At 45.2% G+C, this 12,324-nt stretch overlaps 1 protein-coding gene across 2 annotated transcripts in view; it reads right to left on the minus strand.

The window, feature by feature from the left end:
* The window catches only part of LBR (lamin B receptor), a 489,903-nt gene that overhangs the window by 299,194 nt on the left and 178,385 nt on the right, over positions 1–12,324 (minus strand). For both annotated transcript variants that reach the window (XM_069236198.1, XM_069236197.1), the window contains exon 4: positions 4,089–4,181. In XM_069236198.1, coding sequence (XP_069092299.1) covers positions 4,089–4,181 — 93 coding nt within the window. The remainder of the gene's footprint in view (positions 1–4,088; positions 4,182–12,324) is intronic.

Genomic DNA, 12,324 nt, shown 5'->3' on the forward strand with positions numbered 1-12,324 from the left:
GTGCGTACCCATGAGCCGCCAAATCCGCCCCATCCGCTGCCGCGCTGATAACTTGGTTAGATACCAGGCATCCTTCCTGTAGAATCTCTTGGAAATCTTGCCTGTCTTCTCTGGGCAGTTTTTCCGTAAATCTACTGAGGGAATCCCACAGAGAACGATCGTACCTGCCCAGGAGCGCAGACGCACTAGAGACCTTCATTGCTGAAGCCGCTGTCCCGCACATCTTTCTTCCCAGAGAGTCTAAATGCCTGCTCTCTTTATCCGGGGGTACTGTGGATGAAGATGCCACCGAGTGGGTCTTTCGGGCGGCAGCTATGATCACTGAGTCTGGTGGCGGATCCTTCCTAAGGAATAAAGGGTCTTGCTCTGGAGCCTTGTACTTTTTAAGAATCCGAGCCGGGGCAGACTTAAGCGAGGCTGGGGCCAGAAAAGTGTCCATGGTCGGCTGCAACAAACCAGGCACTAGAGGCAGCAACTTTTTCGACGCTGATCTCTGTTGTAGTGTCTCAAATATGATTGATGAGGAGGTAGATGGTTCTGGAACCTCTATATTGAGTTTCTGTGCTCCTCTTAGTAACACCTCGTTGAAAGTGGTTATGTCATCCACTGGTGAGACTCTAGCAGGTGGTGAATCTGTAAGAGTAGGTGAGTAACGCCTGACAGAAGAACCTGATGAAGACCAAGAGGGTGATCTTCTTGAGCGCGACCTGGATCTCCGTTGAGAGCGAGATCTGCTGCGGGACGCTGTAGCCGAGCGCCTAGTCCTCGCGGTCGGCTGTCGAGGAGCTGAACGAGCCCGTTCTGCCCCGGCTGTCGGCGATGGCGTTCTTGGCGGGGAGACAGTGGGTGAATACGTTCGCGAATATTGCGAATCTGGGGAGGCCGCTGGTCTGTTGAGGCTCTCCAGCCATCTCGGAGATAGGTTGATGGGCGAGACATGCCCAGGAGATGCTCTTGACCGAGAAGAGTCGCTCGGTATGGAGACCACTGGAGACTGAGCCTTGTCTGGCAAGGGGCGATGTTCTGCTCCCTGTTGGACAGGTAAGACCTGCGTCGACGTCGATGGCTGTTTCGACGTCGAAGGACGCCCAGTCGGTTGGTCCTGCCTCGACGTTGATTGCCTCGACGTTGAGTGCCTTGACGTCGAACGGCGTTCCTTGGACCTCGACCTGCTCGCCGTCGTGTGCCTCGACGTGGAGCGATGGGAGGTTGACGGCGGATGTTTGCCGTGCCGTCGTGGAGATCTCGACGTCGTGTGTCCTGACGTCGGGGGGCGCACAGCCTTTGGCGGCGACCGGGCATGCCGGCGGTGGCTCGACGTCGATCGGCGGGCTGCCGTCGACGGAGACCTGCCCCTACTCTGGTGTTCCCTCGACGTCGTTCCCTTCGACGTCGGGTGCGTCGCCGTCGACGGCGATCTATGCCGGTGGGACGGTGGTAGCGACGACGTCGACGGTGAACAAACAGGTATTTTCCTACCTGTCGACGTCGACCGGGCCATTCTCTCCTGAGAATGGCCTTCTGGATGCCTGGGGAGCGAGGAGGACGATGTTCTTTTCCTCTCCTGAAGCCCATGAAGTCGGATCTTCTCTCTGTCTTTCAGAGTCCTCCTAGACATGTTCTTACAGTACTGACAAGTGTCAGGGCAGTGACTCTGAGGCAGGCACACTATGCACAGAGAGTGGGGATCTGACTGGGCCTTCTTCTTCCCACAAGCAGGGCATTTGACAAAAAGAGAAGGCATTTTTCTGTCAGAAAAAAACCTTCCCAGCTCAGACAAAGATGTTATTTGTCGAGTGAAAAGTGAAAAAACGCTTTTTTAAAGAATTTTTCTGAGGAAAACTCAGAAAAACTGAGAGCTCAATGCTCCAGGATCCTCTCAGAAGGAGCCGGAAAAAAGAACTGACCTAACTGTGAACCAACTGTCACCTTTCCTTCACCCCTGAGGCATGGTGGGATACTGGAGGTGCTCAGGGTCTTAAAGGCACAGTGCCAAAGTTTTTATGGTTCTCCTGTGTTAACCTACATGCAGCCTATTGGCTAAGAATGCTTCATTGTTTTTCAATGCAGTTTTCTCTATTTTTTCACTAGAGTTTGCTACTGCTTACTTCCCCAAGCCTAGTTTTAGGAGCTTGGGTACTTATTTATGCTCTATTGTAGTATTTAAAAAAAAAAAAAAAAAAAAAAAAACTTCATAGAAATAAAGCATTTTAGCCTGTTTTTAACATGATAGCCTGCATGACTGTTTGTTACACATGTATAATGTGTATATATTTTATATATGCTCCGGGGTCCCCGCACAAGGGCGGGAATATTCAATGTTTATGACTTTGATGAGGATCCCCTGGAAGAGAACCTTATTTTCAAACTGATGCTTGTCTCATACAGAAAACCAATACCCTAAATTTCTCAACCTTCCACTATATAAATTGCAAGTCGTTAATAAATACAGGATGCTAAAAAGCAAGTGCACATTACTTCTCATATTTTACTTTAAAAAAATCTCCATCTTTAAATTTACCTTCGGGGAATACCCAGAGGATCTCGAATTGCCTTCCGATGCACGTAAAACCAGCTAATAGAACATCTACTAATACCGATCACTATGATAATCTAATGACTAAGTAACCTACCGATGACCATTTAATTCTCACTGCTAATAATATTCTCTCCTCATGTGCATAAATTACAACACTTAGTGAGTCATATGTATATCATCTTACAATGTTATTTAAAGAAACCTCATTAAACTCCTGTATTTTCTCAGTCTTCTTTATTTGTTACAACCACTTTCCCTTTATTATTGAAATTATTGCCACTGTGCATCCGATTTATATCATTTAGGGAAACTACTATTAGGTGACAGACAAAAAAATAAAAATATTCTTTATGTATCTTATTGTTCTACTGATGCGGACTCCAAATGTACACACCTTTTGACTCCCCGCTCTTCGAGGGCAAGAACAATGCCTGTTCTAGCAGGTGGTGTTACACCTTCTCTAAACAGGATGGCTAGCAATCAGCATATCAAGGCCAGAGGCTTCAAAGGCCTCTGTCACCTTTTATATGTGCCCCCCCCTCCGGCATCCCCCAGACCTAGGTAAGACACACCACTTAGGTGAGCTGCTTGATGTCACAGACCCATTCTAGGAAACTTCCACCATCTTGGTGACTGGCAGAATTTAGGAAACCGAGAGAGGGTTATACCCACTTCTCACAAGAAGTGGTCATACAGGGTGCTCTCCCCTTACCTAAAACCTTAGTATTTAGGAGGCTTCCTGAATCCAGAACTTCAGATTCACCTGACTAATAAGAAGAAGAGGACACTGAAGAGCTGACCCCACAAGAACTGAAGACTGCTGTGGACTTGTAAAGCCAAACCCTGCCTGCTGCACAGAAACTAGACAATTGCTACAACCTGACTAGTCCTGCAGCTGTTAATCCTCCACAAGCCCCAAAGGGTTGCCAGGACTTTGTCAAGCAGCCAGCATCTCCTTTGGAGTAGAGGAGCTACTCTCCTGCAGCCTGTAGGCACTGACCGCAACGTCTGGCACAGGTCCACAGTGCAGTAGCAGCGCAGGAGAAAGTCAGCACACTTCAGGAGATCAGGTCCATTTTCCTGTCAAGCCCAAAGACGCCAGGAGCTCCACGAACCCCTTTGCACCAATATCCAAAGTACCAGCCGTGACCAAAGCTTGTTGAAAGTCCAGGCCAAATCTGATAACTTAACCAATGATCAGCCGACGAAGGACGCAGGCACTGCAGAGGCCAGCCTCAAGAGTGGCCCAGCAGTGTTTCTGTCCCCCTTGCAGGTCCTGACCGACGACAGTGAGCACCTTGACACATGACCGCAGACAAATCTCTTATTGGTATACTATATAAAGAACCAGCTTCTAACACCAGTGTATTGCCCACAATAAGGTTTCCTGAATTAAATGTTTCATATGTGTCATAGTAAGGACAATTATTATTCTAACATTTTGAATCAATGATTTGTTCCCATGTTGGAAGAAAAAAAACAATACAAACAAAACACAGCAAATAGGAAATGACATGCATTTCAAGATTATATTTCGATTTTTTTTTACCCAAGTGTGTTTTTGAGACATATCATCCTCTGTTTTTTCCGGTTCTCCGTTGTGTCTGCTGATGCTGTTTTCACGTAATTTCTCACGGACTTTCTATTTTGGACGAAAATAATTATATTAGTATTTTTGTTTATTTAATCGCATTTGAATTAGGTGAAGGGGAGTGATAAACCATTTGTAGAGAACAGGGCATCACTAAAGCATGTCAATACATTATGAAACACTCCTTTTATAGAACAATTGTCATTGTTGATGACCTCTGAGAGGATAGCTAAGTAAAGAAATCAGGCCTAGCTCAGGGAGAACAGCATGAATGAACAAAACGCAAATATGCAGTTGTATTCAACATAAGATGACATACACAAAATCAGCTTGGTAGTGTAAAAACAGGTTTTGGACCTCAGCAAAAGGATCATCTTCAAATTCCTCGCCCAGGCTCACAAAGCCCTCCACGACACTGGACTGGCCTACCTCAACGAACGAGTAAACTTCCACATACCAACTCGACAGCTCCGCTCCCCTGACCTCGCCCTTACTACAATCCCCCGCATCCAACTCACCACCTCCGGCGGCAGATCCTTCTCCCACCTAGCTGCCAAGACCTGGAACTCCCTCCCCACCAACCTACTCAAGACCCAGGATCTCCTAACTTTCAGAAAGCTCCTCAAGACATGGCTTTTTGAACAGTAACCAGCAATGCCACCCCCCACGCACCCCTCCACCCCAACCGCCTTGAGACCCTAACGGGGGAGACGGGGGAGACGTGTGAGTAGTGCGCTTAAGAAATTTTTTGATTGATTGATATCGCTCATACATGCATACACGTTGCATATTAGGTTTCGCCTGCAAGCGCGCCTGTGCACTGCTTATGAAATCTATTGGGACTAAAAAAAGAAATTAAAAAGGGGCTTAGAACCAGCCCCTTACTTACCTGAACTTACCACTGGCTTATTCCGACGTCTCTCAAACTACCTTGCTTCTGATCGGCCAGTACCTAGTCTACTTTCACTTCCTGCTCCCTGCTCCTTGCTGCTTTGCCATACTGACATTGTGTTGCCTCAGGACCAAGTACTCCTTCCGGAGACTGCAAATGGCTAATGGTCAGTGCCCTTCCACTGACCATGTTTCCGAAAGTACTTTTTTGTTTACTTTCACAGTGTACGGGGCTGCGTGAAGTACATCCTGGAGGTGCTCTTTCAAACTACGTTAATTTCCCCTTCTGACCAGGCCTTCTTCGATCGCTTGAGCTTTTCTTTTTCATCCATTATGGAATTAAGCCTGATTACATTAAAATACTCAGGAACACAGTACAGTACATGCTAAATACAGTGCTTCTGGTTACATCCTGCTTAGAAAGAAGTTGGTTCTTCTGCCCTTTTTGCGAAACAGTTCTCTTTCCATGTGTTTTTATTTTATTTTATTTTATTATTATAGGATATAATGGAGCTTGTAAAACGGTGGACAGAATATACCTCACATTTGTGAAAGAGGATCCCATCCGCAAATGTTGTAATCAGGCCCTAATTGATTTGGATCACAGTGAGCTAAGCTGTCGGACCAACCGGTCTTTGACGATGTTAGCATGGACCTTAGCTTATGGTGTATCACAGGGGAATGCGCAGACAGAAGTGCCGGGTGATGAATTATGGAGCATATAATTCAACAAACAGTATTAAGCATGTCAACTGCAGGCACCTCAGCATTTCCTGCTGGAAGAAAAAAAAAAGGGAAGCAGAGTGCCCCCAGCTGGCCACGTCACAATTTGCTTTCTCCCTCCTGTCCCCCTCCCACCCGCCTCATGCTGTTCATTCTCCCTCCTTCAACCCACCTCCCACCTTCCTTAGTCTTGCCCCAGCCTCCCGGCCTCTTGTTTGTTCCTCGTCCCACCTTCATCCTGCTATCCCTCATTTTGAGTCCTATCTCACCCCCTGACCCTGTTCCGCCACACAACAAATAAAAACATTGAAAGAGTCAAATTTCTCTCACATACATGAAAGCTGTTTGGTTTTGTCAATGTTTTTTAGCAAATTTGCTCAACATCACTGAAAGTATAGAAGAAAAAAACACCATGACAGGGCCACCACTGACCACATCACAGCACTTTATTCGCTTTACTTTCAGCTACGCTGCTGTACAACTGGCTAAAAAAGAATTGACTAAGTAAATAGAGCTCACATAGGTGAAACCTATTGGCTTTGCCAGTGCTTGTTTTTCTAATGACTGGATCACACAAGTTGTTAGATATTTTTCAAAAGAAGTCTAGTCACTGCTAAGGGGCAAGCTTGCTTTCAGAGAGGTTTACAAACATCCTCACTTCACTGAACACAGGGGGAGTTAGTTGTCAATCTGTGAGAAATAGAGGTATAGTAGCTATCAAACCCACATGCCACACACTTTAGTACCATCTTCAGATTTTTTTTAATGGAACATCTCTTATACAAGCAACTTAACCTTAACCTGTGACCTGTCTAGAGACAACAACCAAGAAGTCTGAGTGAAGGTATATCTGGAAGATAATTAGTTACCTGTAACTGTAGTTCTCCAGTACTGGAATCTTTTGTAGATTCACATGCTTGAATCATTCCCCGTCGTCGAGATGGGAGTCCCCTGTACATTATAATAGCAATGTAGTAACAACTATAATGGAAAAAGGCCTAAAGGCTTCCACCTTAGTAGCCTATCCTTGTCTCTTTGAGAAAAAAGGACCAAACCAAGTTTCAGCCAATCAGGCTTCCCTTCCCTCTGGAACCCTCCTGTGAGAAGCTCCAGTCCCTCAGATTTTCATAGATTCACATGCTTGAATCAGAATAGCAAGCAGTAATGAAGCACACTGTATGATAAGTATTACCACAATCACTGAAATAAACATCACCATGAATGAGAGAAGAAAAAACATGAAATAAGCAATTAATATGCGAAGAGAAAATCACTGTACCGTGATAAATGATAAATAGTGCATTATCAAGGGAAGAAAACAATTTTATACAATGTGTGCAAAACATACTTGGCTGGTAGGAAAAAGAAATGAAGAAAATACAACAGCTCACCGTTACTGGAATAAATGTCGCAATACTGCGTGTCCTACCGCTACATCACCCTGCAGTGTTTTTTCCAAACAATAATGCTTTGCAAATGCATGCGTTGATTTCCAGGTGGCCGCCCTGCAAATGTCTTGAATGGGCACGCCTTTTGAAGAGCGCCATGGATGCAGCCACTGCGCTTGTTGAATGTACATGAGTTGGTCTGTGCAGAGGTTTTCCTGCCGCTCTATGAAAAACAATAGCAGAGGTTATCCATCTTGCAATCCCCTGCTTGGACAACGACTGGCCTTTTCTAAGAGCACTGAATGCCACGAGAAGTTGATTTGATTTTCTAAAATGTCTAGTTCTAGCCAGATAAAATTTAAGACACCTTTTAACGTCCAATGAATGAAGAGCCTGTTCTGACGGTGTTGAAGGATTTGGGAAATACGACTTTAGCACCACTGGTTGATTAAAGTGGAAATCCGAAGAAACTTTAGGTATGAACTTTGGATTTGTTCGTAAGACTACCCTGTCACACTTGAACTTTAAGAAAGGGTCTTGGATAGTAAATGCTTGGATCTCGCTCACTCTTCTGGTTGAGGTAAGAGTGAGAAGGAGAGCAATTTTCCAGGATAAACATTTTAAGTCTGTTTTGTGAATCGGTTCGAATGGAGGTTTCATTAATTGGGACAAAACCAGGTTAAGTTGCCACGATGGTGGAGGTGGCCTGACTGGTGGGAAAGAACGAAAAAGTCCTTTAAGAAATAGTTTTATGACCCTTGCGGACCACAAAGGAGGTGCGTTATCCTTACGCCTATAGCGCGAAATTGCTGTTAAGTGGACTCTAATCGAAGAGTTTGCCAAACCTGATCTGGCCAGATGGAGAAGATAAGGTAGAATCTGCTCCAGCGATGAAGAGAAAGGATGTACCTGAGCCTGTTTACACTACATACAAAACCTTCTCCACTTCAGGCGATAACATTTGTTTGTACTGTCAGCTGCAGCTCTGGCAAGGATGACTCTACAGTCTGAAGGAATATTTAGGTGTGCAAATTCATGGTGTTCAGGAGCCAGGCTGTCAAGTGAAATGAAGCTGGATTCGGGTGGACAATTTGACCCTCGCTCATTGTGAGGAGGGACGGCATCACTGGAAGAGGGATGTTGGGGCTCTCTGAGAGGAGAAGCAGCTTTGTATACCAATACTGCAGAGGCCATGCCGGAGCAATCAGGAGAAGTCTGCAGCGTTTGTTCTTGATCTTTGCCAGTACTCTTGGTATGAGGGGAATGGGAGGAAAAGTGTAAGCATAAATTCCTGACCATGCCATCGAAAACGTATTCCCACAAGAGCCCCAATGGGGATCCCAACTTGCAAAGAACCGGCATTTTTCATTCTGCGGGGTGGCGAATAGATCCAGGTCTGGGTTTCCCCGTAGGGAGAAAACTCGATCTAACGCCCCCTGATCCAGTTCCCATTCGTGGTTGGATGACACTGACCTGCTCAGAGAGTCCGCTATGGCGTTCAGAGCGCCCGGGTCATGTTCTGCTCGAAGACTTACTCTGTGACTGATGGACCAGTTCCAAATGTGCTGAGAGTCTCTCGATAAGAGGAGAGATCTTGTTCCTCCCTGCTTGTTGACATAATGCACAGTTGTAGTGTTGTCTGTTCGAATGAGTACTGATGAGCCCCTTATCTTTGGAAGGAAAGCGCAAAGCGCTAGGAGGACTGCCTTCAAATCGAGGTAACTGTTGTGAAAAGACCTCTGATGTGGCTTCCATTTGCCCCTGACTTGTAAGTACTGAAGGAAGGCTCCCCAACCTTCAAAAGATGCATCGGTAGTAATCAAGCACGGAGCTGGTTGGAGGGGAAAAGATAGTCCCACTGACAAGTGAGAATGTTGAGTCCACCAAGCCAGAGATGTTATCATGGGTTTCCTTATCCTGATTATATCGTTGAAAGACCCCTTGGACTGTGTCCACTGAAGGTCCAGCTGTTCCTGGAGGGGTCGCATTCTGAGACGACAGAATGCACCAGTGGAATGCAGGAAGACATCATTCCCAAAAGGGACTTGAAGAGGCGAACTGAAACAGACTTTCTTTTTTGCACCAGCCTGGCCAGGGATATAAGCTTTTTCAGCCTCTCTCCTGTAGGAGTTGCTTTGTTGTTGGATGTGATCAAAACTGCCCCCAGAAATGTTCTTCTTCTCAAGGGTTGGAAAGCTGATTTGTTGCGGTTGACGGTTAGGCCCTGATTTGTGAATAGCACCAAGCAGGCACATGTCGACTTCAGTGCCTGAGATCTGGACTTGGCCTTGATGAGCCAATCGTCCAAATACAGACAGACCTGATGGTTGTGTTTTCTGAGGAAGGCTACGACTGGAGCTAGGAATTTGGTAAAAATTATCGGGCCGATTTCAGTCCGAAAGGAAGTACTTTGAACTAGAAATGCTCTCCGGCTACCACGAATCTGAGATATTTCCTGTGGGAAGGGTGTATAGGGATATGAAAGTGTGCGCTCTGCAAATCTAGGGTGGACATAAAATCTCCCGGATAGAGAAGGGAAAGGATATCTGTTAAGGTAATCATACGGAATGACTGCTTCTTGAGGTAAGTATTGAGATCCATAAGATCTAAGAATAAAACCCCCTTCTTTTGTCTTGAGGTGGAACTCTCTCTATAGCTCCCTTTAGGAGCACTGACTCGACTTCCTGTTTGAGCGGATATAAGTGTTTCACCATTCGTGGAAGGGGGGGGGGTCTTGCAAGTGGGATCTGTAGGAATTCCAAAGTATGGCCAAATTGGACCAGGTTTAAGACCCATTGGTCTGATGTAATTTTTTTGCCAATTCAGAAAATGGTGGAAAATCCTTCCCCCTATTTTTGTATCCGAGGAAATGTACATAGCCGGAGTCATTAGAAAGTCATTGCCTGCGTCCTGTGTCGTTCGCTTGTCTTCCTGCTCTTCCACCTTGGCGCTGTTCTCATGTATGCCGTTTGCAGAGGGTGCCTCTGTTGGTACTGAGGACAAAAGGACTGAGACGTAGCAGAGACAGAAGGGTATTTATATTGTTGGAATCCTACCCTGTAAGATGAATACCCCCAACCTCTAGCACCCCCAAAGGGCTGCTTTCTAAATTGTAGGGTGCCAAGGGGCCTAGCTGTGTCCGTATGGAAAATGTCACTTACCCAGTGTACATCTGTTCGTGGCATTAGTCGCTGCAGATTCACATGCTTTGCATAGTCCGCCGTCTGGTGTTGGGTCGGAGTGTTACAAGTTGTTTTTCTTCGAAGAAGTCTTTTCGAGTCACGAGACCGAGGGACTCCTCCTACTTTGGTTCCATTGCGCATGGGCGTCGACTCCGTGTTAGATTGTTTTCCCCGCAGAGGGTGAGGTAGGAGTTGTGTATGTTAGTAATAGTGCCCATGCAATGGAGTGAATAAGTATGTACAAAATGAAGGTTAAAGTAATATATTTACAAATGTACAAATGTTGAAGATTACTTCCAAACGGCTACAGGCGCCCGGGGAGGCGGGTGGGCGCATGTGAATCTGCAGCGACTAATGCCACGAACAGATGTACACTGGGTAAGTGACATTTTCCGTTCGGTGGCATGTGTAGCTGCAGATACACATGCTTTGCATAGACTAGTAAGCAGTTATCTCCCCAAAAGCGGTGGTTCAGCCTGTAGGAGTGGAAGTAGTTTGAAATAAAGTTCTTAGTACAGCTTGACCTACTGTGGCTTGTTGTGCAAATAACACGTCTACACAGTAGTGCTTAGTAAATGTGTGAGGCGTAGACCATGTTGCTGCCTTACATATTTCGTTCATTGGAATATTTCCTAGAAAGGCCATGGTAGCACCTTTCTTTCTGGTTGAGTGTGCCTTTGGTGTAATAGGCAGCTCTCTCTTTGCTTTAAGATAGCAGGTTTGGATGCATTTAACTATCCATCTGGCTATACCTTGTTTTGATATTGGATTTCCTGTATGAGGTTTTTGAAATGCAATAAATAGTTGTTTTGTTTTCCTAATTAGTTTTGTTCTGTCAATGTAGTACATTAGTGCTCTTTTGATGTCTAATGTATGTAGTGCTCTTTCGGCTATTGAGTCTGGCTGTGGGAAGAACACTGGTAATTCTACTGTTTGATTTAAGTGTAACGGTGAGATAACCTTTGGTAAGAATTTTGGGTTGGTTCTTAGAACTACCTTATTCTTGTGCATTTGAATAAATGGTTCTTGTATAGTAAACGCTTGAATTTCACTTACTCTTCTTAGAGATGTAATGGCAACGAGAAATGCAACTTTCCACGTTAAGTATTGCATTTCGCAAGAATGCATGGGTTCGAAAGGTGGGCCCATGAGTCTTGTTAAGACAATATTGAGGTTCCATGAAGGAACAGGTGGTGTCCTTGGTGGTATAATTCTCTTTAGTCCTTCCATAAACGCTTTTATGACAGGTATTCTAAACAGGGAAGTTGAATGAGTAATTTGCAGGTATGCAGATATTGCTGCAAGATGTATCTTTATGGAAGAGAAAGCTAGATTTGACTTTTGCAAGTGTAGTAAATACCTAACTACATCTTTAGGAGATGCATGCAATGGATGAACTTGATTATTATGGCAGTAGCAAACAAATCTTTTCCATTTACTTGCATAGCAGTGTCTAGTGGATGGTCTTCTAGCCTGTTTTATGACCTCCATACATTCTTGTGTGAGGTTTAAGTGTCCAAATTCTAGGATTTCAGAAGCCAAATTGCTAGATTCAACGATGCTGGGTTTGGATGCCTGAGCTGTTGCTTGTGTTGTGTTAACAGATCTGGCCTGTTGGGTAGTTTGACATGAGGTACTACTGACAGGTCTAGTAGTGTTGTATACCAAGGTTGTCATGCCCATGTTGGTGCTATTAGTATGAGTTTGATTTGACTCAATCTGTTTACTAGATATGGAAAGAGAGGGAGAGGGGGAAAAGCGTATGCAAATATCCCTGACCAATTCATCCATAGAGCATTGCCTTGAGATTGCCGGTGTGGGTACCTGGATGCGAAGTTTTGGCATTTTGCGTTTTCCTATGTTGCAAATAGATCTATTTGAGGTGTTCCCCAAATTTGGAAGTAAGTGTTCAGGATTTGGGGGTGAATCTCCCATTCGTGGACCTGTTGGTGATCCCGAGAGAGACTGTCTGCTAGCTGGTTCTGGATCCCTGGAATAAACTGTGCTATT

Source organism: Pleurodeles waltl, chromosome 5 (genome assembly GCF_031143425.1).
Source record: "Pleurodeles waltl isolate 20211129_DDA chromosome 5, aPleWal1.hap1.20221129, whole genome shotgun sequence".
Lineage (NCBI taxonomy): Eukaryota > Metazoa > Chordata > Amphibia > Caudata > Salamandridae > Pleurodeles > Pleurodeles waltl.